Here is a 27039-nt window from a genome sequence, read left to right as displayed (position 1 = left end):
TGAATTGTTTATAGATTTAGCCCTGTATCGGGCAGGGACAGACAGACTTCCCCCTTATTTTTCTTTAATGTCGGTGTGAGGCGCAGGAGCCGATGGAAGTCTCCACCTCACACCGGCTCTGAGTGTATGGAGGGGGCGGCGGCCTCCAGCTGACTGCAGAGCCCCCTTATCTCCCCTCCCGGAGGATGGAGGACGGAGCTCAGAAGACACAGCAGGGGGAGAGAGAGGATGTAGACAGCTCCGTGCACAGCTCCATCCCCCACACTCAGCTCTCTCCCTCCCCCTCCCCTGCTCTGTCTAGACAGGACCTAATCCACCACGGGGCGGTTGCTTGTTTGCACGGGGTAAACACAGAGCAGGGGGGAGGGGGAGGACGGAAATCTCACCTCACATCGGCCGGGACTACAGCTCTGATGTCCACTCATGGCGGCTCAGGTGAGGAGGCAGAGAATACAGGCGGCGGCAGGAAGGGTGGTTGTATATGTATGGTGTGAGTGTATGTGTGATGTGTGTATGTAATGTATGATGGGGGGGGGGGGGCAGCTGCAGGTGTATGTATGATGTGTGCATATGTATGGTGTATATCAGTGTTTCCCAACCAGGGTGCCTCCAGCTGCCCTGGGCATGCTGGGAGTTGTAGTTTTGCAACAGCTGGAGGCACCCTGGTTGGGAAACACTGGTGGATATGTATGGTGTGAGTGTATGTGTGTATAATGTCTATGTGTGATGTGTATGTAATGTATGATGTGTGTATGATGTCTGTCTATGTGTGATGTGTATGTAATGTATGATGTGTGTATGATGTCTGTCTATGTGTGATGTGTATGTAATGTATGATGTGTGTATGATGTCTGTCTATGTGTGATGTGTATGTAATGTATGATGTGTGTATGATGTCTGTCTATGTGTGATGTGTATGTAATGTATGATGTGTGTATGATGTCTGTCTATGTGTGATGTGTATGTAATGTATGATGTGTGTATGATGTCTGTCTATGTGTGATGTGTATGTAATGTATGATGTGTGTATGATGTCTGTCTATGTGTGATGTGTGTATGATGTCTGTCTATGTGTGATGTGTATGTAATGTATGATGTGTGTATGATGTCTGTCTATGTGTGATGTGTATGTAATGTATGATGTGTGTATGATGTCTGTCTATGTGTGATGTGTATATAATGTATGATGTGTGTATGATGTCTGTCTATGTGTGATGTGTATGTAATGTATGATGTGTGTATGATGTCTGTCTATGTGTGATGTGTATGTAATGTATGATGTGTGTATGATGTCTGTCTATGTGTGATGTGTATGTAATGTATGATGTGTGTATGATGTCTGTCTATGTGTGATGTGTATGTAATGTAATGTATGATGTGTGTATGATGTCTGTCTATGTGTGATGTGTATGTAATGTATGATGTGTGTATGATGTCTGTCTATGTGTGATGTGTATGTAATGTATGATGTGTGTATGATGTCTGTCTGTCTATGTGTGATGTGTATGTAATGTATGATGTGTGTATGATGTCTGTCTATGTGTGATGTGTGTATGATGTCTATGTGTGATGTGTATGTAATGTATGATGTGTGTATGATGTCTGTCTATGTGTGATGTGTATGTAATGTATGATGTGTGTATGATGTCTGTCTGTCTATGTGTGATGTGTATGTAATGTATGATGTGTGTATAATGTCTAAGTGTGATGTGTATGTATGTGATGTATGATGTGGGGGGGCAACGGCAGGTGTATGTATGATGTGTGCATATGTATGGTGTATATGTATGGTGTGAGTGTATTTGTGTATGTAATGTATGATGCGGGGGGGTGTATGTATGATATGGGGGCAGCGGCAGGTGTATGTATGATGTGTGCATATGTATGGTGTATATGTATGGTGTGAGTGTATGTGTGTATGTAATGTATGATGTGGGGGGGGGCAGTGGCGGGGGGGGGGGTGTGTGTATATGGGGGCAGTGGCTGGTGCATGTATGATATGTGTATGCATAAATGTTTTGTATAGGAGCAGACGGGCATTAGGGCAGTTGTGCCATCTAATTTTATTTATTTTTAGTGGCCCCCGCACTAAATTGCACCCCCAGACTCCCGCCCCCTTCATACTCACCCGCCAACCAAGAGCCCCACGGATGCACACAAACACGCCCGAACCAAAACTACAACTCCCAGCATGTTACACCATAACCTAAACTGTAGAACTATAAAGTGCAACATCCTGGGAGTTGTAGTTTTGGTTTGTGTCAGCTGCAGAGCCATAGGCTGCATCAGGGCATGCTGGGTGTTGTAGTTACTAACTGCAATTCCCAGTATTCCCTGACACAGACTATGGCTCTGCAGCTGACACAAACCAAAACTACAACTCCCAGCATGTTACACAATAACCTTAACTGTCCTACTATACAGTGCAACATGCTGCAACACCCACACAACCATAGGCTGTATCAGGGCATGCTGGGAGTTGTAGTTATCTACTAACTAAATGCAACTTCCAGCATTTTCTGACACAAAATGCACCATATAAACTGGAGAAGCAGACCCCCCCCCCCCCCCAGTAACACATAAGTCCCTATTGAGACTGAAAAATAGTGATTCAAATATTTTAAAAAGTGCGTATACATGTGAATAAGCCCCTTTACTAATAAAAGTTTCCAATTTTCTTTAAATAAAAATAATGTACAAAAATAAACATAAATGGTATCGCTGCATGTGGAAATGTCCAGACTATTAAAATATGATGTTAATTAAACCGTACGGTGAACGGTGTAAATGTAAATAATTGTCCAGAATTGTTCATTTTTGGTCACTTCATATTAGAAATTTTTTATAAGGTGATCAAAAAGTTACATGTAGACTTTTCTGGGCTTCCCTCGGGTGTAAGAGGAGCTACAGCTCTCCCCCCGCTAATATCCTGGCATACTGCGATCACCTATTAACCCATTAGATCACCGCTGTCAGCAGTGTCTAAAGGAATCTTATATCCATCCCTGGTGGTCTAGTGGGGGGGGGATCAGACTATTTTGGTGGAAATTATTTTATCTACCAGGACAAGTGGATTTTCTTGAGGGACAAGTAGATTGTGTTCCGCTTTAGTCCCTTGGACAAGTAGTTTTTTTTTTAAATTTCCACACCCCTGAGCTCACTGATTTCAAAAAAGAACAGTGGTGCTGTAGGAAAACTGAACACTTGCCATCCAGGTCATAGTAACATATTTGAAAAAAATAAGTCCATCAAGTCAGGAACTGTCCAGAGCAGGAGAGGTTTTGCTATGGAGATTTTCTCCTACCTTGGACAGTTCCAGACACGAACAGCAAAGAGCACTGTGGTCAGACTGGAAAGAACTACACAACTTCCTCTGGAGCATACAGCAGCTGATAAATACTGGAAGGATTAAGATTTTTAAATAGAAGTAATTTACAAATATGTATAACTTTCTGGCACCAGTTGATTTGAAAACATTTGTTTTTCACCTCTTTAACCCCTTAAGGACACATGACGTTCTCATACGTCTCCATTTCCGAGTCCTTAAGGACACATGACGTATGAGAACGTCATGTGTTTTACCAGCCCCCCGCAACCATCTGGAGCGGAGCCGGTGCCCGATGCCTGCTGAAATCGTTCAGCAGGCTTCGGGGCATATTGCCCAGGGGGGTCATGATGACCCCCCATGTCGGCGATGGCCGCAGATCGCTGGACAATTCAGTCCAGCGATCTGCGGCGGATTCCGGGTCAATCGGGTCTCCAGTGACCCGGTGACACGGAATTACTGGCTGTTCGGGGCCATCTCCGACGGCCCCGAACAGCCAGAGCCAGCAGGGGTGAGGTGGCACTGGTGCCACCTCACGATCGCCCTGATTCGTCGGCCGGATTACCGGCCGACCAATCAGGGCGCCTGCTGCGGGTGTCACTCCCGCAACCCGCTCAGCCCCTCTTCCGGAGGACGTGAGCGGGTGCGGGACGTGCACCCCGGGTGCTGGGGACCTCGATCCCCGGCATCAATGTTGGGATCGGGGCCCCAGGAGCAGCAGCGGCGGCGGCGGCGACGACGAGGGACTGACCTGCGCGGCTTGGATCGTTGGAGGTGAGTGACAGCCTTCTGCTGTTGCTTAGCAACAGCTCCCAGCATGCAAAAAGGGCATGCTGGGAGCTGTAGTTATGCAACAGCAGGAGGCAGACCCCCATAACTCCCAGCATTCCCTTATGGGCATGCTGGGACTTGTAGTTTTGCAACAGCTGGAGGCACATTCTTTCTATGGAAAAGTGTACCTTCAGCTGTTGTATAACTACAACTCCCAGCTTGCACAATCAGCTAAAGTGCATGCTGGGAGTTGTAGTGGTGCATCTGGTGGTTTCATAACTACAACTCCCAGCATGCCCGTTGGCTGTCGGTGACTGCTGAGAGTTGTAGTTTTGCAACAGCTGAAGGCACACTGAGTTAAGTAGCAAACCAGTGTGTCTCCAGCTGTTGCATAACTACAATCCCCAGCATCCCCAGCCAAAGTAGTATGCCTCCAGCTGTTGCATAACTACAAGACCCAGCATGCCCTTCCGCTGTCCGTACATGCTGGGGGTTGTAGCTTTTGCAACAGCTGAAGGCACACTGGTTGCAAAACACTGAGTTTGTTACCAAACTCGGTGTTTCACAACCAGTGTGCCTCCAGCTGTTGCAAAACTACAACTCCCAGCATGCACTGATAGACCGTACATGCTGGGAGTTGTAGTTTTGCAACAGCTGGATGCCCCCCCCCCCCCCAATGTGAACGTACAGGGTACACTCACATGGGCGGAGGATTACAGTAAGTATCCGGCTGCAAGTTTGAGCTGCGTAAAATTTTCTGCCGCAGCTCAAACTGCCAGCGAGAAACTACTGTGAACCCCCGCCCGTGTGACTGTACCCTAAAAACACTACACTAACACAAAATAAAATAAAAAGTAAAAAAACACTACATATACACATACCCCTATACAACCCCCCTCCCCTCCCCAATAAAAATGAAAAACGTCTGGTACGCCACTGTTTCCAAAACGGAGCCTCCAGCTGTTGCAAAACAACTACTCCCAGTATTGCCAGATAGCCGTTGACTGTCTAGGTATGCTGGGAGTTTTACAACAGCTGGAGGCACCCTGTTTGGGAATCACTGGCGTAGAATACCCCAATGTCCACCCCTATGCAAGTCCCTAATTTAGGCCTCAAATGCGCATGGCGCTCTCACTTTGGAGCCCTGTCGTATTTCAAGGCAACCGTTTAGGGTCACATATGGGGTATCGACGTACTCGGGAGAAATTGCCTAACAAATTTTGGGGGGTATAAAAATATATATTTTTTTTACGTATGCAAAAGTCGTGAAACACCTGTAGGGTATTAAGGTTCAAATTACCCCTTGTTATGTTCCCCGAGGGGTCTAGTTTCCAAAATGGTATGCCATGTGTTTTTTTTTTTGCTGTCCTAGCACCATAGGGGCTTCCTAAATGCGGCATGCCCCCAGAGCAAAATTCGCTTTCAAAAAGCCAAATGTGACTCCTTCTCTTCTGAGACCTGTAGTGCGCCAGCAGAGCACTTTTCACCCCCATATGGGGTGTTTTCTGAATCGGGAGAAATTGGGCTTCAAATTTTGGGGGGTATTTTCTGCTATTACCCTTTTTAAAATTGTAAAAATTTTGGGAAACCAAGCATTTTAGGTAAAAAAAATATATATATTTTTTACATATGCAAAAGTTGTGAATCACCTGTAGGGTATTAAGGTTCACTTTACCCCTTGTTACGTTCCCTGAGGGGTCTAGTTTCCAAAATGGTATGCCATGTGTTTTTTTTTTGCTGTCCTGGCACCATAGGGGCTTCCTAAATGCGGCATGCCCCCCAAAAACCATTTGTCGCTCCTTCCCTTCTGAGCCCTCTACTGCGCCCGCTGAACAATTAACATAGACATATGAGGTACCGTATATACTCGAGTATAAGCCGAGTTTTTCAGCACGATTTTTCGTGCTGAAAACACCCCCCTCGGCTTATACTCGAGTGAACTCCCCCACCCGCAGTGGTCTTCAACCTGCGGACTTCCAGAGGTTTCAAAACTACAACTCCCAGCAAGCCAGGGCAGCCATCGGCTGTCCGGGCTTGCTGGGAGTTGTAGTTTTGAAACCTCCGGAGGTCCGCAGGTTGAAGACCACTGCGGCCTTCAACATCATCCAGCCCCCTCTCACCCCCTTTAGTTCTGAATACTCACCTCCGCTCGGCGCTGGTCCGGTCCTGCAGGGCTGTCCGGTAAGGAGGTGGTCCGGTGAGGAGGTGGTCCGGGCTGCTATCTTCACCGGGGAGGCCTCTTCTAAGCGCTTCGGGCCCGGCCTCAGAATAGTCACGTTGCCTTAACAACGACGCAGATGCGTCGTTGTCTAGGCAACGGCTCTATTCCGGGCCGGAAGCGCGGAGAAGAGGCGCCCCCGGTGAAGATAGCAGCCCGGACCACCTCCTCACCGGACCACCTCCTTACCGGACAGCCCTGCAGGACCGGACCAGCGCCGAGCGGAGGTGAGTACTCAGAACTAAAGGGGGTGAGAGGGGGCTGGATGATGTTGAAGGCCGCAGTGGTCTTCAACCTGCGGACCTCCGGAGGTTTCAAAACTACAACTCCCAGCAAGCCCGGACAGCCGATGGCTGCCCGGGCTTGCTGGGAGTTGTAGTTTTGAAACCTCTGGAGGTCCGCAGGTTGAAGGCCGCAGTGGTCTTCAACCTGCGGACCTCCGGAGGTTTCAAAACTACAACTCCCAGCAAGCCCGGACAGCCGATGGCTGCCCGGGCTTGCTGGGAGTTGTAGTTTTGAAACCTCTGGAGGTCCGCATGTTGAAGGCCGCAGTGGTCTTCAACCTGCGGACCTCCGGAGGTTTCAAAACTACAACTCCCAGCAAGCCCGGACAGCCGATGGCTGCCCGGGCTTGCTGGGAGTTGTAGTTTTGAAACCTCTGGAGGTCCGCAGGTTGAAGACCACTGAGGGCGAATGATGAGAAGAGGATGATGAAGGGGGGTGTGTGGGATGATGAAGGGGGGTGTGGGGATGATGAAGGGGGGTGGGGATGATGAAGGGGGGGGGGTGTGGGATGATAAGGGGATGTGTGGGATGATGACAAGGGGATGATGAAGGGGGGATGTGTGGGATAAGGGGATGTGTGGGATGATGACAAGGGGATGATGAAGGGGGGATGTGTGGGATAAGGGGATGTGTGGGATGATGACAAGGGGATGATGAAGGGGGGATGTGTGGGATGATGACAAGGGGATGATGAAGGGGGGATGTGTGGGATGATAAGGGGATGTGTGGGATGATGACAAGGGGATGATGAAGGGGGGATGTGTGGGATGATGAGGATGTTAATGATGGGTCTGGATGATGACAGGGGGGGGATGAGGTATTTCCCACCCTAGGCTTATACTCGAGTCAATAACTTTTCCTGGGATTTTGGGTTGAAATTAGGGGTCTCGGCTTATACTCGGGTCGGCTTATACTCGAGTATATACGGTATGTGCTTACTCAAGAGAAATTGGGTTTCAAATACAAGTAAAAATTTTCTCCTTTTTACCCCTTGCAAAAATTCAAAAATTGGGTCTACAAGAACATGCAAGTGTAAAAAATGAAGATTTTGAATTTTCTCCTTCACTTTGCTGCTATTCCTGTGAAACACCTAAAGGGTTAATACACTTACTGAATGTCATTTTGAATACTTTGTGGGGTGTAGTTTTTATAATGGGGTCTTTTATGGGGTATTTCTAATATGAAGACCCTTCAAATCCACTTCAAAACTGAACTGGTCCCTGAAAAATAGTGAGTTTGAAAATTTTGTGAAAAATTTCAAAATTGCTGCTGAACTTTGAAGCCCTCTGGTGTCTTCCAAAAGTAAAAACTCATAAATTTTATGATGCAAACATAAAGTAGACATATTGTATATGTGAACCCAAAAAAAATATATTTTGAATATCCATTTTCCTTACAAGCAGAGAGCTTCAAAGTTAGAAAAATGCAAAATTTTCATTTTTTTCATAAAATTTTGTGATTTTTCACCAAGAAAGGATGCAAGTTACCATAAAATTTTATCACTAAGTTAAAGTAGAATATGTAACGAAAAAACAATCTCGGAATCAGAATGATAACTAAAAGCATTCCAGAGTTATTAATGTTTAAAGTGACAGTGGTCAGAATTGCAAAAAACGCTCCGGTCCTTAAGGTGTAAAATGGCCTGGTCCTTAAGGGGTTAACTTTGTATTAAATTCATCAGTGAGAATTTAGCTTGAAAGCACTGGTTCAACAGAACTACAAGGGGTTTAGGTATTTCACCCATAAGAAGACTAGCTGGAATGGTAAAAAGCAGTTGACAATAAAGGATGACATACAATAAAAACATTGTCACATATGTATCAACACATAAGATTGAAGAAATCTCACCTTTCTGTCTTCTCTGGACTTCTTGGAACCATGTCCACCACCAAAAATGTGGTGTATGTCAAATGCTTTCTTGGACCAGTCATTCTTGTGAGCAGAAGGTGGTGCAAAGCTCCCTTCAACTCGGTATCGGTCAGCCGGAATCTTACTCATAGGTGGAGGTAAGGTTCCACAATTGACACTCGACCAACCATCCGTCGAGTCAGCATATGATTCCTGATCACTAACATTCCCTTGTTGCCAATCCCGAATTACATGAACAGGCAGCCACTTCTTCTGGCCCTCCAAAACACTGGATTTTTTTGAAGGCGGCTGTGGTCCTCGTGGTGCAATAACTGGAACTTCAATACGAGCAGAAGGACCTAAGTGTTTCTTAAAGTTTTGTGGTTTATCAGCTATTGCTCCATGTGGTGCTCCAAAGTGTCCATCATCCTCATTGCAGTAGCCATTCCAGTGTAGTATGGACTGATTCTGCCCTCTTCCACCTGGATTCTCCCAAATACCATGCGGAATATGTTTGGATGGTGCACTTCCCAAATCAACCACCAACACTCTATTAGTTTTTTCTTCCTGATTAAAATTTCCAATGCCACTATCACTGTTACTGCTGGTGCTGTTGTTCTGATGGGCATCAGCATCATTGTCAACAAAAGCTCTTGCTCTCACCCCCTCTATCATCTCACCCATGTCTCTGTAAAGAACAGAGACGAACTGTAGAACAGGAAGAGAAGAAGGTGGAAATTCCAAGCAGCCATTAGTATCCGGATCTGGGGTGCATTCAAAACTAAATCTCCTAGCAATTCCTTGATGTATTTTATGGTGAAACAATTCTGGATCTACCATGAAGACATGACAAGAGGTCCTCAGAGCCCCTTCTTCATCCTGCGCTAAGCTTTGGTCATCACTACTTTGCATGGTTACGAGTCCAAAGAACCTTCTGTCATCAGGACAAACTGCACTGAATGCTAACTTCTCTGCTGGGTACACAGCTATAACCTTTGCCTTATCATTACACAGCTGAATATTGTCATGCATTATTTTCATTAGCACTAAAGAATGGATTTTTTGTTCTGCTCGGAGGCGTCTCATGCATCCTCGGATGGCCTGTAGGCTGTCATATTCAAGATTAGAGCTTGTAGAAGGGAGTTCTATGGAACCAAGGTACCCAACTATCATGCCAACATTTAGGATACTTGCATCCAACTCAAAGTCTTCAGCATTCTGCAGACCATTGGAGAATACAGAGTCACTGTTAATCATCTTCGATATTTCATCTTTTGAAAGGAAGTCGAGGTTGTGATTCGTCTTGTCCCTTTTCATTTCGTAGCAAGAAGCAGACATTGACCTCGACCGGTGTTTTGATGTTTGTTGATCAGTTTTTCCATCACTTACTGGGTTTTCAAAGATCATACTAAATATTCCTCCTGACTGCATCTCTTCAACAACTCTTACAGCTCGGTTTATGCCCAATGTTTTTGAATCAGGCCTTGGCTTTAACAAAGTCTTGCCCTCATAGAAAGCAATTTCTTCATCACTTGAGCATGAATCTATATGACGGGCTCCTTCAGCAATAACCATATGAAGAACACCGGAACATTTGCCAATCAGCTTGACTACATCTTCATGAGATGCACTCTCGACGCTAATGTCATTGACAGCGCAAATGTGATCTCCAGGTTTAAGCCCCACAAATTCTGCAGGACTTTCCTTTATGACGCTACTTATGACAGAAGGAGATTGTCCAGAAAGGGTAAAGCCATAGCCCGTTCTTCCCCGCGCCACTTCGACACTTCTTAATCTCTGTGGCAGGTGCATCTTGTTTCGATTTTTGGTGGAATCACCCAGCCTATGCATTTCATTGACTTATGATGTTAAGTAATTTTCCTGAAAAATATTGGGGTTCGTCAATTCATATGATGAAGACTCCTAGAAAACAAAACATGCAAAAGACACATTAAACACCTGTATCCCATTGAATACACTTATAGTCCAAAAAAACAGCAAGTACATCTGGTGGAAGACATGTAAAAGGGGTGGTCCAGGATTAGAATAAAATGGTGATTTCCTTACAGAAACAGCTCCACACCTGTCCATCAGTTGAGGATGAGTTGCAATACCATACAGAACCTGGGGACAAGTGTAACGCTATTTTTAGAAGAAAGGAGTCATGCTTTTCTAATCCTGGATAACCCTTTAAACCAATGTTCTACAGAACTGGCATAAGGAACATAAAACATGCCAATGCATTCATTACAGGGCCATTTTATTGTGTGCCCTGAAGGGTCTAACAATGAAAATAACACAATGAACTTTACTCCAGATGATTATGAGCTGGCAGGAAACAAGTGCATCTGAATGGGTAAAATGTCTAAATCAGGGGTCTCAAACTCAAATTATCTGGGGGCCACTGGAGGTAGAAGCTGGGTGAGGCTGGGCGGCATGTGCCCCTCACATATAATACCCCCCATCATGCGCCCCTCACATATAATGCCCCCATCATGCCCCCAGACAAGCTCCCAGATAGATATGACCCTCATCTGGTAGGGCTCTCCAGTAGGTACACAGGTCCCCATATAGATATGACCCCCATCAGGTAGGGCTCCCCAGTAGGTACACAGGCCGCCAGATAGATATGACCACCATAAGGTAGGACTCCCCAGTAGGTATAGAGGCCCCAGATATGATCCCCATCACTAATGGGGGTAATATCTATCCGGGGGCTTGTCTACCTACTGGGGAGCCCTACCTGATGATTAGGTAGGGATTCCCAATAGGTATACAGGCCCACAGATAGATAATACCCCCGGCAGGTAGGGCTCCCCAGTAGGTACACAGGCCGCCAGATAGATATGACCACCATAAGGTAGGGCTCCCCAGTAGGTATAGAGGCCCCAGATATGATCCCCATCACTAATGGGGGTAATATCTATCCGGGGGCCTGTCTACCTACTGGGGAGCCCTACCTGATGATCAGGTAGGAATTCCCAATAGGTATACAGGCCCACAGATAGATAATACCCCCGGCAGGTAGGGCTCCTATTTAAACAATTATGCCCCCTAAGAAGATAGGTTAGCCCCTGGTGATAAGCAGGTCCTCCCTTATTAGGCAAGTAAATAGACAAATTAAGTTAAGTTTCACAGCTACAGTACTTACATCTCCCTGCTGCAGCCTAAAACGAGCCCTCTTTACGGGGATGCACGCGTTAGGTGATGTCATCACATGCGCCGTGCAGGACGTCAGTGTCCCGGCGTCCTGCACTGCGGATGCAATGACGTCACCAATCGCGTGCATCTCTCCAGGAAGGCTCGTTATAGGCTGCAGTAGGGAGATATAGGTACAGTAGCAGTGTGTGCTGATGTGTGTGAAGTCTTCCGGTATTTAGCGCTGCTTGCCCGAAGAAGGGCTTAATGACTGAAGAAATCATCTTCCCAGCGCCCGGGCCGCAAAATTTCGTTCCGCCAGCCGCAAATGGCTAATTAATAAGTTAGCCTAGGAAATACACAGCCCTGAGGGACTTACTAGTGATCCAGTAACCGGAACACCAAGCCTTTATTTCCCATTTCTAATGACACACTTGGGTCTTTAGGATTGCTTTACAATCTTGTTTTCAATGGTGCGGACACAACCAACAGCACCCTATATAGGATCAGATGCCATCAGCAAAAAAAAAGATAAAAAAAACCCTAACCAACAGCTCAGAGCCTGAAAGAGTTATACATATTGCAAGTGGACTCATAGACATCAACAGAAAACAAAATTTAAGACAATATTGCACCGAAATCCACTGAAGCCCTAGTATACATACATACTCAGCTGCCTAGTATAGTATAGTAAACTCTAGTATACATACATACTATGTTCAGCCTCGCTAAAACATAGGACTAAATTAGGCAGAGACTTTTAGGAAATGTTTTAATTATTCATGTAAATGGTTAATGGAGTTGAATGTTCAGGATCAGAATTTTGCAACAGGTGGAGGACATAGTGTAAGAGTTTGGTTACACCAGAGACTTCTCTTGAGCTCTTAGTGTCTCGGACAACTAAGTCCAGACTAATAAAGTACGGTTACATGAAAGACTCTTTGAGATGTTAGTGTCTTGTCCAGACTAGTAAAATTTTATGCAACATAAAGCCGGAGCAATATTAGCTACAACCAGACTGATGTTTTCAGACATATAATAACCCCTTTTTATTTGTACCGTGGAGAATATGATCATCATAGAGGGTGGTCCCCTGTTCTTCACTTTATTGAAAGAGAACCTGTCACCAAACTAAAACTTTTAATATATTGTTCCTTACTTGCTGTTAAAATTCTCAACCTTTATATGTTTTTCATGTGATTGAAAAAACTGCCACTAGGTGGCTCTGTTCTGTTCCCTGCGCAAGGTAAACAGCTAGTTTGGTCTCCTCCCGACCTGGCAGGAGACCAAATTCAGAAAGTGCGTGCGGGTCATGGTGAGGCACAGCTCTCACAGGCTTCAGCAACATCGCGCCTGCTGGGGAACGCCCACTTTTTCCTGCCGGGAGCTCACACAATGTGAACAAGGAGAAAGGTATGATACAGAACTTTTTAAAAAAAGGGGTGTTAGGAGTAGTTCGGGAACATAATCTGAGTAAGAAAATATGGTTTGATGACAGGTACTCTTTAAGGGCCAGCGACTGGTGCCCACAGAATTAGGGATCGACCGATTATCGGTTTGGACGATATTATCGGCCGATAATCACGATTTTGGGCATTATCAGTATCGGCAATTACCTTGCAGATAATCCGATAATGCCCCGCCCCGCCCCCCGCACCGCGACCGCCCCCCCACCGACCCGCCGCACCGCCTCCCCCATCCCCGGTTTTATAATTACCTGTTCCCGGGGTCCATGCTACTTCAGGCTCCTGCTGCGTCCTGCATCACCTTCAGTGCGCACAGTGACAGCTCAGGAGGACGCCACCGGAGCCAGATGTAGAGTGGACCCCGGGAACAGGTAATTATAAAACTGGGGATGGGGGAGGCAATGGAGCCGGGGCGGTGCGGTGGGGGGTGCGATGCGGCGCGGCGGTAGGGAGCGGTGATAGGACTCAGGAGGACCCCCGGACAGGCAGGGGGAGAGAAGCGGGTGGCGGCGGTTGTCTATGGCACCGCAAAAGCCGCTGCAGTTCATTGATTTAAAGCGCCCGCTTTAAATCAGTGATCTGCAGCGGTGTCGCGGGGGGATAAATAGCCGATAACTTATACCGGAATATCGGTATAAATTATCGGTATAAATTATCGGCTGTCGGCCCTAACCTCCACAGATTATCGGTATCGGCTCTAAAAAAAACAATATCGGTTGATCCCTACACAGAATAACCATATACAGTAGAATCTCCTAATAGCGGACACTTACAGGGAATTTAAAAAAAAAGTGTCTGCTATTGAGAGATGTCCCCTATAGGGAAAAAAGACTCAAAAAAACCTTTCTAAATGTCTGAATACAGTCCTGTACTCACTCCATGGTGTAATTACCTATAAAACATGATAAAAAGCAATATTACAGTACAATCTCCCAGTGTCGTTTAATCGCCACTTATCCCCCCCCCCATATCATTTCATCCACCCTTTATACTCTGTGCCACCTTATGCCTTGTGCCAAATTAGCCCCCCGTTACCCCCTGTGCCACATCATTTCCCATTGATCCCCCCTGTGCCATTTCATGCCCCCCTTATTACCCTCTGTGTAAATTCATCACCCCCTCTTTATTAAGTGGCACAGGGGGATAAAGGAGGAATGAAATAGCACGGGGGGGGGGAATCAAGAGGAAACTATGTGACACGGGGGTAAAAAGGGGGGGTGATTTGACACAGGAGGGGAATAAAGTGGCATGGGGGGGGGGATCAGGGAAGGAGGGGGTGAATGATGTGGCCGGCGGATGTACAGAAACAGGAGACCACTGAGGTTTTCTGCTTCTGTGCTGGGTCAAAGGCTGTCCAGACATGCTGGTAGTTGTAGTTTTGTAACAGCTGGAGGCACCCTGGTTAGGAAACAATGTCTTAAAGAGAAGCACCTTATACTTGTAGGTCATTTACACTATAGAAAACAAGCTGCCTGTGCTGCATACAATGACAATATATAGTGTGTGAATCCAGAAGCCTGACATGTGCGCTGTGCTCACCGCCGCCCGCACTCAGCCGTATCATCATTTCCTTACTGAAGTCTTTGAAATACGACTCCGAGTGAATTAATGATGAACCGGCACAGGATCGCCTTTCACCTGCTCCAGTCACATGACCCGCACAGGTAAAAGGGCGAAGTAACCGACAGGCAGCAGCCTTCAAATAAAGGCGCCAATTCATTATCAGCAGCAAAGTGCAACGTGCTCTCAGCTCTGGAGGCTATAAAAGTGAAGGTTAAGATAAAAAGTAGAAATAGAAACTGTTGAAAAAAGAAACACAAAAGGTCTAAATTTACTAAGACAGTTTATTTATTTTTTATTTATTTTTAATACCTATGCATTATTGAATTTCTCATCCGGCTAGATTTATTATCTTCTAATTGTGGCATAGTGTTGCTGGTTTTCTCATGTGTCTCTGTGCGCCTACTTTGTGCCGAACTGCGCCAACAACATTAACCCCTTAAGGACTCAGCCCATTTTGGCCTTAAGGACTCAGACAATTTAATTTTTACGTTTTCATTTTTTCCTCCTCGCCTTCTAAAAATCATAACTCTTTTATATTTTCATCCGCAGACTAGTATGAGGGCTTGTTTTTTGCGCGACCAGTTGTCCTTTGTAATGACATAACTCATTAGATCATAAAATGTATGGTGCAACCAAAAAACACTATTTTTGTGGGGAAATTAAAAAGAAAAACGCAATTTTGCTAATTTTGGAAGGTTTCGTTTTCACAAACTTTTTAACCAAATTAGTACGTTTATAATCCCTTTATTTTGATGACCTCTAACTTTTTTATTTTTCCGTATAAGCGGCGGTATGAGGGTTCATTTTTTGCGCCATGATCTGTACTTTTTTTTGATACCACATTTGCATATAAAAAACTTTTAATACATTTTTTCTAATTTTTTTTTAATAAAATGTATTAAAAAAGTAGCAATTTTGGACTTTTTTTTTTTACGTTCACGCTGTTCACCTTACGGGATCATTAACATTTTATTTTAATAGTTCGGACATTTACGCACGCGGCGATACCAAATATGTCTATAAAAAAAATATTTTACGCTTTTTGGGGGTAAAATAGAAAAAAACGGACGTTTTACTTTTTTATTGGGGGAGGGGATTTTTCACTTTTTTTTTTACTTTTACATTTTTTTTTTACATTTTTTTTTCACACTTGAATAGTCCCCATAGGGGACTATTCATAGCAATACCATGATTGCTAATACTGATCTGTTCTATGTATAGGACATAGAACAGATCAGTATTATCGGTCATCTTCTGCTCTGGTCTGCTCGATCTCAGACCAGAGCAGAAGATGCCGGGAGCCGGACGGAGGAAGGTGAGGGGACCTCCGTGCGGCGTTCTGAATGATCGGATCCCCGCAGCAGCGCTGCGGGCGATCCGATAGTTCATTTAAATCGCGTGCTGCCGCAGATGCCGGGATCTGTATTGATCCCGGCACCTGAGGGGTTAATGGCGGACGCCCGCGAGATCGCGGACGTCGGCCATTGCCGGCGGGTCCCTGGCTGCGATCAGCAACCGGGATCAGCCGCGCATGACACGGGCATCGCTCCGATGCCCGCGGTTATGCACAGGACGTAAATGTACCGCCGCACCAGGACGTACATTTACGTCCTGCGTCCTTAATGGGTTAATGTGAAAGCTGACCAATTTAAAGTTGGTCAGTTGCACCATTATGAGAATTGTTCAACCAATATAGCGGACACCTCCCAATAGCGGACAGTTTATTTTTATTTTTTTAATTTCCTGGCAAAATAAACGGAGTCCCATAAAACTTTAAGCGTACCTGTCATAGTGCAAAAAAAAAAAAAAAGTGATATGTTACTCAGGACCCAATCCTGGTCACGTGCATATCATTTTTATGTGTCTCTGACCTATATATCCAGAGATATAAGCATTTATCTGCCGGTGAGTTACTTTTTCATTGTGCAGGCTGGAGGGGGAGTGTCAGTCTGTCTCCCTCACAGGAGCAAGCCTGTGCAGTCAGCCAATCAGTACTCTCTACTCTGTAACCCTTTCCTCTCTGGTTTCATGCTGTACATGTTACACAAAGGAAGATGCTTGGAGCTTGCCTGCAGTAATCAGAAGACATTATGGTGAATTCATAACAGGATAAAATGTATAAATATAAGAATAGATCTTTATAAAATTAATGCAAGGATTTTTTTGATAAAAGTACAGCATTTTTATGAATACATGTTCTATCTGTTTTATCTTCTCCTAGTAAAGCTGGATGCTAATCAGCATAGCTGTCACTATGTGTGTCATTCATCTTTCACAGACTCCTGAATGTCTGATCAAATTCTTTGTCATTCAGGAGTCCGAGAAAGCTTTGACTATTTCAGCATGCTGGGAGTTGTAGTTTAGTAACAACTCAAGCTGCAATGTTTGTAAATAACTGTGTTAGAGCAGTGTTGCCTCCAGCTGTTGTAAAACTACAGCTCCCAGCATGTCCACACATTCTTTATCTGTAGTTTTGCTTACACTCAATAGAAATCTCTTATACTGGATACCGATATGCTTTACGGCCGGTATCCAGTACGCTGTAAAATTTAGACTAGTCTGTCTGGCTAAAAGACAGGCGACCCCTAGTGGCAGCTATTTTGAGCTTGAATTTCAGTCCTGCAATATATGAAAAGTTTTTAACAATGACAGTGCCTCTTTAATGTATTTGCACCCTCTGAATAGGGGACACTCCCAATAAAGGACGCGGACACACCCAATAGGGGACCAAACACTCCCAATAGGGGACAAGACACTCCCAATAGGGGAAAAGACACTTCCAATAGGGGATCAAACACTCCCAATAAGGGACCAAACACTCCCAATAAGGGACCAAACACTCCCAAAAAATATTTTGGTACTGAACCCACAATCCCCAGACCTTATGTGGTTTACTGAGCAGGACTTATAATACTATGTTCAGTAGAACAGATCTTAAAGGGGTATTCCAGGCAAAAACTTAATTTTATATATCACTGGCTCCGGAAAGTTAAACAGATTTGTAAATTACTTCTATTAAAAAATCTTAATCCTTCCAATAGTTATTAGCTTCTGAAGTTGAGTTGTTGTTTTCTGTCTAACTGCTCAATGATGACTCACGTCCCGGGAGCTGTGCAGTTCCTATGGGGAAATTTTCCCATCATGCACAGCTCCCGGGACGTAACATCATGATAGAGCAGTTAGACAGAAAAATTCAGAAGCTAATAACTATTGGAAGGATTAAGATTTTTTAATAGAAGTAATTTACAAATCTGTTTAACTTTCTGGAGCCAGTTGATATATATAAAAAAGTTTTTGCCTGGAATACCCCTTTAAGAAGCATTCTGTACTGATAGCAATGATCCCTTCAACTTCACAGCATTCCCAGTTATGAAACTACTGGTGGAACTGGTTTCTGTTGTGTGAATGATCCCCACATACAGGTCCTGCAATTTACAAAGCAAGAAAATCCTGTCCCCGGGGACTGTCGGTAATGGACACTACTGGTATCTAGTATTCTAGCTCGGGTACACGTGTCCAGTCACTTTCTCAGAAGTGTGAGGAGTCCTTTGCTCTATATGAGAGCTGCTGTAATCTTCAGACAGACGAGCCAAGATTAAGACGCTGAAGAAGATGAGGACATGGCAGGGGGTAAGGCTGAAGTCACCGAATTACGCCACGGATAAAGACAGTGGCACGGAAGCAGAATCTATCTGGACCAATCCTCCATGACATACGGATCCCTCAATGGAAGCAGTGTCAGGGGTCACTTTTAATACCTTCTGAAGGGGATTTTACAAAAAGATGTGCAAGATCTAACAGACTGGAGCAGTTTTCAATATTTTTGGGGGGTGGGGAGGTGACCCATTGACGGGCCCTACCGGTCTGTATGAAGACCTAAAGGTATGCTTTATCAGTGGTCCGCAAACTGAGCCTGTCCAGCTGTTGCAAAACTTCAATTCACATTATGCCCTAAGAGCCTTAGCTCTGCTATAGAAGTCTATGGAAGAGACAAACCCCTATTAAAAACGCAATGTGGGTTTTACATTGCCATTTTTAAGTCTATTTTTAATTTAAGAGTTAAAAAAAAAAAACGGGCTGGACACAGGAACAGAAAAAACTGACAAAAGAAAACAAAATGTGATTTCCATACAAAGGAAAAAAAAATAAAAAAAATCACTAAAAAGAACCCATAAATGCAACTGTGGAGTTATTAAGGCAATTCTTATGTATTTTTTATTGTCTTTTAAAGTCCGCGGATCCGGTGTGTGTGTGTGAATACACCCTAACGAGGAGATTGATAAAAACCTACTCAGAGGAAAAGTTGCTGAGTTGCCCATAGCAACCAATCAGATCTTTCATTTTTGAAAAGGCCTGTGAAAAATATAAGAAGCAATCTGATTGGTTGCTATGGGCAACCCGGCATCTTATCCTCTAGACAGGTTTTGATAAATCTCCCCCTAAGGGTCTGTTCACACAGGCGGATTTTAGGCGGATTCTCTGCAGCAGATTTTGCTAGCATTGACTTCAATGGGTCTGTGGAAAATCCGCCATAGCGGCAGATTGGCAGATTTTCCGCTGACCCATTGAGGTTAATGGTAGAAAATCCATAAGCTATGGAAAATCCGGAAAAAAATTCGCTCGTGTGAACGGACCCTGAAGACGTTATCCAGCAATGGAAAAACAGAGCTGAATTCTTCCAAAACAGCACCACACCTGTCATCAGGTTGTGTGTGGTATTGCAAGCAAGTTGTAATACCACACACAACCTGAGGACAGCAGTGGTGCTGTTTTTTGAAGAAATTATCTCAGTTTTTGTATAATCCCTTTTACTTCCCATTCAGAAAACCGTATTTGTGTGCGCCTAAATATGACCGACATGTGACTATAAATAATTCTGTGTCCTACCAGGGATCCATAGCAGTCGTCTGCTAGAAGACAAGTAGGTCCCATAACAAATGCATTATAATGCCTATTTTCAATCATCCTTGATGCACCCAGAAGAAAAAAAAAAAAAGCCGAACCGGTTTGCGACCTCTGACCTTTTACACGGGAGCGTTGGCTTCTGGTCAGGATGCGGTTAATTAGCAGTGGCGTTACAATGTACATTCCGGGGCTGTTAATTACACACAAGGCTAATTAACAGGCCGGTAACTGATGTGAATGCAGCGCTGCAGAGGAGTCGTGACAATGTGTCACCAGTCACTCCACACTCTGCACTGTTTGTTCCTTCCTCGCCTCTCCGGAGTCCCCAAAATGCCTCCTGTTCTCACCTTGTCTCTCGGCAACCAGCGGCCGCTTCTTTATGCCAAGACTCACAGCAAGGGCGTGTTCACACAGCGCAAACATTTCGCAGACATAAATAAGTCCTGAAGTACTCATGCCTCTGACTAAGCCAATGTTTGCCCATTAGGGTGCCTCCAGCTGTTGCAAAACTACAACTCCCAGCATGCCCGGACAGCCGTTGGCTGTCCGGGCATGCTGGGAGTTGTAGTTTTGCAACAGCTGGAGGCACTCTCATTGGGAAACACTGGACAAAGCTGCCGTAAAAGGGGTTGCCCATGAGCAGAATGACTGGTAACGGCTAGGTGACAGGAACTATGGTGTCACCGCCTCAGGTATGACTCCCGGGTGGCGCTGACATCTGTCCGGGGTAATTACGGAGCAGGTGGCACCTATAATAAATACACCGTCCTAAAATTGCGTCCTGTCCCCACACAGCAGACTATGAATGCATCAGCTGTCAGTACTGACGTCCACAGGGGAAAGCTGGGTGATGGAAGATAATAGGGCCGACATCACAGACCATAAACCCATTCACCTCATAAGTTACGGTACCTCACAAATTATTTTTCAGTCATAAAAAGGCCACACAAAAAAACTATGGGGGAGATTTATCAAAACCTGTCCTGAGGAAAAGTTGCCCATAGCAACCAATCAGATCGCTTGTTTCATTTTTAACAAGGCCTCTGCAAAATGAAACAAGCGATCTGATTGGTTGCTATGGGCAACTGGGCAACTTTTCCTTTGCACAGGTTTTGATAAATCTCCCCCTATATCCTCATTTTGTACTCCCCAAAAAAAAAAGGTGGGTATTATTATAGGGGTTTTTCTAACGTTTCTTTTTTTATTCCTTTTAGAGATGAGCGAACTTACAGTAAATTCGATTCGTCTCGAACTTCTCGGCTCGGCAGTTGATGACTTTTCCTCATAAATTAGTTCAGCTTTCAGGTGCTCCGGTGGGCTGGAAAAGGTGGATACAGTCCTAGAAAAGAGTCTCCTAGGACTGTATCCACCTTTTCCAGCCCACCGGAGCTCCTGAAAGCTGAACTAATTTATGCAGGATAAGACATCAACTGCCGAGCCGAGAAGTTCGTGACGAATCGAATTTAGTGTAAGTTATTATGAGGGGGGGGGGGCAGAAATAAACGCCAATATATACACACAAACCATTTTTTCTGGTGTTTTTTTTTCGGTTACATTCATGCGCACAGGATCTGCAGCAGACTTCAAGTTGTAAAATCCGCAATTGCCGATTCCGTAACGGCGCATTTTTACAAGCCAATTTTTATGCATTTTTCATTGCTTTGATTCAGTGGGGGGGGGGGGGGGGGGGGGATTTCCACAAATCCTGTGGAAAGGAAAATTTGACCAGTTGCCCACGGCAACCAATCAGATTTCTTCTTTCATTTTTCAGAGGCCTTGTTAAATATGAAAGAAGCGATCTGATTGGTTGCTATGGGCAACTGGTCAACTTTTCCCTTCCGCAGGTTTTGATAAATCTCCACCAATGTGTGTGAAGTTTCCACACAACTAAATTTTTTGCGCCTTTTTTGTGTGGGGGAAAAAAAAAGCCACAAAAAAACTGCAGTCTCGTTTTCCACATCTAAGTTGCTGTTTTTATGGCTGTTTTTCCTCCAAAATAGTGGGAATTACTATAAGCCGTTTTTTCACCCTGAATTTTTCTCCCTACAAGTCATGTGATCCTTTCACTGTGTGTCATGTGACTGAAGGATTTCTGTTGACGACAATATTAAACCCACATTAGGTTCTTTTTGGCTTTTTTTCCCCCTCCCATAAAAGTCTATAGGATAAAAAAAACTTACCTGAAAAAAATGCCTTCTTATTTTGCACAGTTTCTGTGACTTTTTTCAAAAATAGTGTTGTTTTTTTTTTGCATTTTTCTCACAAGTCTTGGGGTGGGGTACGCCAATATTAAGTCCACATTACGTTGTTCTTGGCAACAAGTCTTAGGCGCCGCTCGCACGGCAAAAAAACATTCCTCTCAGAAATTCAACCCCAGCAGGCTCCCATTCTTTTCAATGAGATTCTGCTGCACCGTGCACATGGCGGAATTTCCGCGATGAAAACATCTGACATGGAAATTCGGATTTCGGCCTCTGCAGAAAGAATTGACATGTCAATTCTTTCTGCGGAATCCGCTCGGAAACGCATTGCAGTCTATGGAGGTGGCGCATTTCCGAGCGGTCTTAGCTCCTGATAGTTCTGCCGACCCCTAAAATTTTTCGGGTGGACATTACGCCGTGTAAACGTACCCTTGGCCAGCTTTCCCTGAAACAGAACAAAACTTTGCAAGTTTGTGGTGATCTAAAATTATAATATCTATTTCCTACATCAGGATGTATTTATATAGTTCTTCGCCTGTTATCTTCTCATCGACAGGAAGGTTCATCATCATCATCATCATCATCATCACACATATAGCAATAGGGTTTCCCAAACTGGGGTGCCTCCAGGGGTGCCTCCAAGGTTTCCCAAACTGGGGTGCCTCCAGCTGTTGCAAAATTACAACTCCCAGCATGCCCGGACAGCCGTTGGCTGTCCGGGCATGCTGAGAGTTGTAGTTTTGCAACAGCTGGAGGAACCCTGATTTGGGAAAACTGACATTAGAGTCTGTATATCAGTATTATATAATATATGTGTAAGTATTCTTAATAAGCACTCCGGTGGAAGACAATTTCTTTTTGTATCAACTGGTGCCAGAAAGTTAAACAGATTTGTAAATTACTTCAATTACAAAATCTTAATCCTTCCAGTACTTATCAAGAGGAAGTTGCGTTGTTCTTTTCAGTCTTACCACAGTGCTGACACCTCTGTCCGTGTCAAGAACTGTCCAGAGTAGGAGTAAATCCCCATAGCAAACCTCTCCTTCTCCGTACAGTTCCTGACATGGACAGAGGTGTCAGCAGAGAGCACTGTGGTCAGACAGAAAACAACAACTCAACTTCCTCTAGTATACAGCAGCTGATAAGTACTGGAAGGATTAAGATTTTTTTAATGGAAGTAATTTACAAATCTGTTGAACTTTCTGGCACCAGGTGATTTGAAGAAAATAAATTTCAAATGGAGTACCCCTTTAAGTCTTCAGAATACCCCATTAAAATCCCCATGTATAAGGGGCCCCTACTGTACACCATAATACAGTATATATGAGTGTTAGCTCTTGGGACAAGGCCCTCATATCTATGCAGTGGGTTACACTTGTCGGTAACAATTCTAAACAATTATTTTCGTTCTCCACCGCTAACTATATACAAGAGCATTACATAAAATAATGATCTGTAACCGGTCAGGAAACTACAACTCCCAGCATGTTCTGATAAGCTAGAACTATCTAGAAATGCTGGACCGCCATCAGAACATGCAAGGAAACGTCCTGTAACAACAGCTGGAAAAGCAGTGGAGCATGCTGGGAGTTGTAGTTTAACAACAGTTGGATAGCCAAAAAAAAAAAGAGCATCATGGGAGTTGTAGATTCTTAACAGCTGCATAGCCAGTGTGGCATGCTGGGAGTTGTAGTCCTTAAGTAGCTGAATAAACATCAGAGCAGGCTAGAGGTTACAATGGTACATCTTCAGAGCCTTCACAACATGATGGGAGCTGTAGTTGCACAACAGCTGTCCAGTCACTAGGGCATGCTGGGAGGTGTAGTTTTACAGCAGCCGCATAGCATTCTGAGCACGCTAGGAATTGTATTCGTACAAAAGCTGCAATCATCGGGGCATGAGGAAAGTTTTTGTTGTGCAACAGCCATATAGCTAAAAGGACATGCTAGGAGTTGTAGTGTAGAGTCACTAGGGCATGCTGGGAGTTATAGTTGTTCAATAGCTGCAGTGTTACTAGGGCAGTGTTTCCCAACCAGGATGCCTCCAGCTGTTGCAAACCTACAACTCCCAGCATGCTGGGAGTTGTAGTTTTGCAACAGCTGGAGGCATCCTGGTTGGGAGACACTGCCCTAGAGTGCATGCTGGGAGTTGTAGTATGTATAGCAGTGGTCTTCAACCTGCGGACCTCCAGATGTTGCAAAACTACAACCCCCAGCATGCCCGGACAGCCAACGGCTGTCCGGGCATGCTGGGAGTTGTAGTTTTGCAACATCTGGAGGTCCGCAGGTTGGAGACCACTGCTGTATAGGCATCGTAGCAAGCTCGGAGTGACAGTTGTACATCAACTGCAGAGCCAGTAGGATATGCTGGGAGTTGTAGTCACACAACAGCTGTATAGTCACTAGTACATGCTGGGGATTGTAGTTTTAAAGCAGCTGCAACGAGTTCTAGTTGTAGGACAGCTGCAGTTACCAGGACACACTAGGAGTTGTAGTTGTAACTAGGGCATGCTGGGGATTGTAGTTGTAGGACAGCTGCAGGTACCAGGAAACACTAGGAGTTGTAGTTGTAACTAGGGCATGCTGGGGATTGTAGTTGTAGGACAGCTGCAGGTACAAGGACACACTAGGAGTTGTAGTTGTAACTAGGGCATGCTGGGGATTGTAGTTGTAGGACAGCTGCAGGTACCAGGACACACTAGGAGTTGTAGTTGTAACTAGGGCATGCTGGGGATTGTAGTTGTAGGACAGCTGCAGGTACCAGGACACACTAGGAGTTGTAGTTGTAACTAGGGCATGCTGGGGATTGTAGTTGTAGGACAGCTGCAGGTACCAGGACACACTAGGAGTTGTAGTTGTAACTAGGGTATGCTGCGGATTGTAGTTGTAGGACAGCTGCAGGTACCAGGACACACTAGGAGTTGTAGTTGTAACTAGGGCATGCTGGGGATTGTAGTTGTAGGACAGCTGCAGGTACCAGGACACACTAGGAGTTGTAGTTGTAACCAGGGCATGCTGGGGATTGTAGTTTTAAAGCAACCACAGAGCATTATGAACATGCTACGAGTTCTAGTTGTAGGACAGCTGCAGATGTACATGGACACGGTTAGAATTCAAAACAGCCGGAGACCTAGAAGAGCATCATGGGAGTTGTAGTACCACAACAGCTGGAGACCACTGCATCATAAGCAACAAGTATGAGAAGTAAGAAGGAGAGGCAGCTCATCCAGAGGGGGGCCAGGCCCCGTGACATGCAGAACACAATAGAGCAGGGCTCCATCCCCCTGCACAGCGCCCCCCATAGCCGCCCCCGTCACCCCCTTACCAGCGCGGTGCGGCTCCTCAGCTCCCCGGCCTCCTCCCGGCTCCCCCCGCACTGTACAGGACATTTCAAAACTTCTCTCCCTCCCTCCTCAACGGTGAACTTTTCTTCCCGCAGCTGACAATAGCCGCAGCCACCTCCCCCTCCTCCTCCTCCGGCCCCGGCCGCAGCCTATCCCCTCCCCGCTGCCCGCTCCCTCCCTCCGGTCTCCTAGGAGACGCTTGTGTTGATATGAATGGAGGGCGCTCATTGGGCGGCGCTGTTTACCGGCGGAGTGTGACGGAGTGCAGCGGGGGACTGTGCCCATCGGTCCCCACCACATAGTGTTATAACTGGGGGGCTACATAGTGTTATTACTGGGGAGCTACATAGTGTTATTACTGGGGGGCTACATAGTGTTATTACTGGGGGCTACATAGTGTTATAACTGGGGGGCTACATAGTGTTATTACTGGGGGGCTACATAGTGTTATAACTGGGGAGCTACATAGTGTTATAACTGGGGGGGCTACATAGTGTTATTACTGGGGGGCTACATAGTGTTATTACTGGGGGGGCTACATAGTGTTATTACTGGGGGGCTACATAGTGTTATTACTGGGGGCTACATAGTGTTATAACTGGGGGGCTACATAGTGTTATAACTGGGGGCTACATAGTGTTATAACTGGGGAGCTACATAGTGTTATAACTGGGGGGCTACATAGTGTTATTACTGGGGAGCTACATAGTGTTATTACTGGGGGGCTACATAGTGTTATTACTGGGGGCTACATAGTGTTATAACTGGGGGGCTACATAGTGTTATAACTGGGGGCTACATAGTGTTATAACTGGGGAGCTACATAGTGTTATAACTGGGGGGCTACATAGTGTTATAACTGGGGGGCTACATAGTGTTATTACTGGGGGGCTACATAGTGTTATAACTGGGGAGCTACATAGTGTTATAACTGGGGGGCTACATAGTGTTATTACTGGGGGCTACATAGTGTTATTACTGGGGGCTACATAGTGTTATTACTGGGGGCTACATAGTGTTATTACTGGGGGCTACATAGTGTTATTACTGGTGGCTACATAGTGTTATTACTGGGGGGGGCTACATAGTGTTATTACTGGGGGGCTACATAGTGTTATTACTGGGGGCTACATAGTGTTATTACTGGGGGGGGGGCTACATAGTGTTATTACTGGGGGCTACATAGTGTTATTACTGGGGGGGGGCTACATAGTGTTATAACTGGGGGGGGGCTACATAGTGTTATAACTGGGGGGGCTACATAGTGTTATTACTGGGGGGCTACATAGTGTTATTACTGGGGGGGCTACATAGTGTTATAACTGGGGGGGGCTACATAGTGTTATTACTGGGGGGCTACATAGTGTTATAACTGGGGGGGGGCTACATAGTGTTATAACTGGGGGGCTACATAGTGTTATTACTGGGGGGGCTACATAGTGTTATAACTGGGGGGGGCTACATAGTGTTATTACTGGGGGCTACATAGTGTTATAACTGGGGGGCTACATAGTGTTATTACTGGGGGGGGGGCTACATAGTGTTATTACTGGGGGCTACATAGTGTTATAACTGGGGGGGGCTACATAGTGTTATTACTGGGGGGGCTACATAGTGTTATTACTGGGGGCTACATAGTGTTATAACTGGGGGGGGGGCTACATAGTGTTATAACTGGGGGGGGCTACATAGTGTTATAACTGGGGGGGGGCTACATAGTGTTATTACTGGGGGGCTACATAGTGTTATTACTGGGGGGGGCTACATAGTGTTATAACTGGGGGGGGGGCTACATAGTGTTATTACTGGGGGGCTACATAGTGTTATAACTGGGGGGGGCTACATAGTGTTATAACTGGGGGGCTACATAGTGTTATTACTGGGGGGGGCTACATAGTGTTATTACTGGCGGCTACATAGTGTTATAACTGGGGGGGGGGGCTACATAGTGTTATAACTGGGGGGGCTACATAGTG

General features: G+C 45.3%; 1 protein-coding gene across 1 annotated transcript in view; it reads right to left on the bottom strand.

Moving 5' to 3' along the window:
- RGS12 (regulator of G protein signaling 12) overlaps nt 1–25198 on the bottom strand; it is a 214013-nt gene extending 188815 nt beyond the window's left edge. Inside the window, exons 1-2 of the mRNA XM_056555025.1 lie at nt 25045–25198; nt 8448–10370 (exon numbers count right to left, since the gene is read on the bottom strand). Coding sequence (XP_056411000.1) covers nt 8448–10298 — 1851 coding nt within the window. The 5' untranslated portion in view covers nt 10299–10370; nt 25045–25198. The remainder of the gene's footprint in view (nt 1–8447; nt 10371–25044) is intronic.
- Between the last annotated feature and the right edge of the window lie 1841 nt (nt 25199–27039).

The sequence above is a fragment of the Hyla sarda genome, chromosome 1, assembly GCF_029499605.1.
Source record: "Hyla sarda isolate aHylSar1 chromosome 1, aHylSar1.hap1, whole genome shotgun sequence".
In the NCBI taxonomy this organism is placed as follows: domain Eukaryota; kingdom Metazoa; phylum Chordata; class Amphibia; order Anura; family Hylidae; genus Hyla; species Hyla sarda.
Note: the sequence above shows the minus strand (reverse complement) of the source record. Positions and strands in the feature narration are given on the sequence as shown.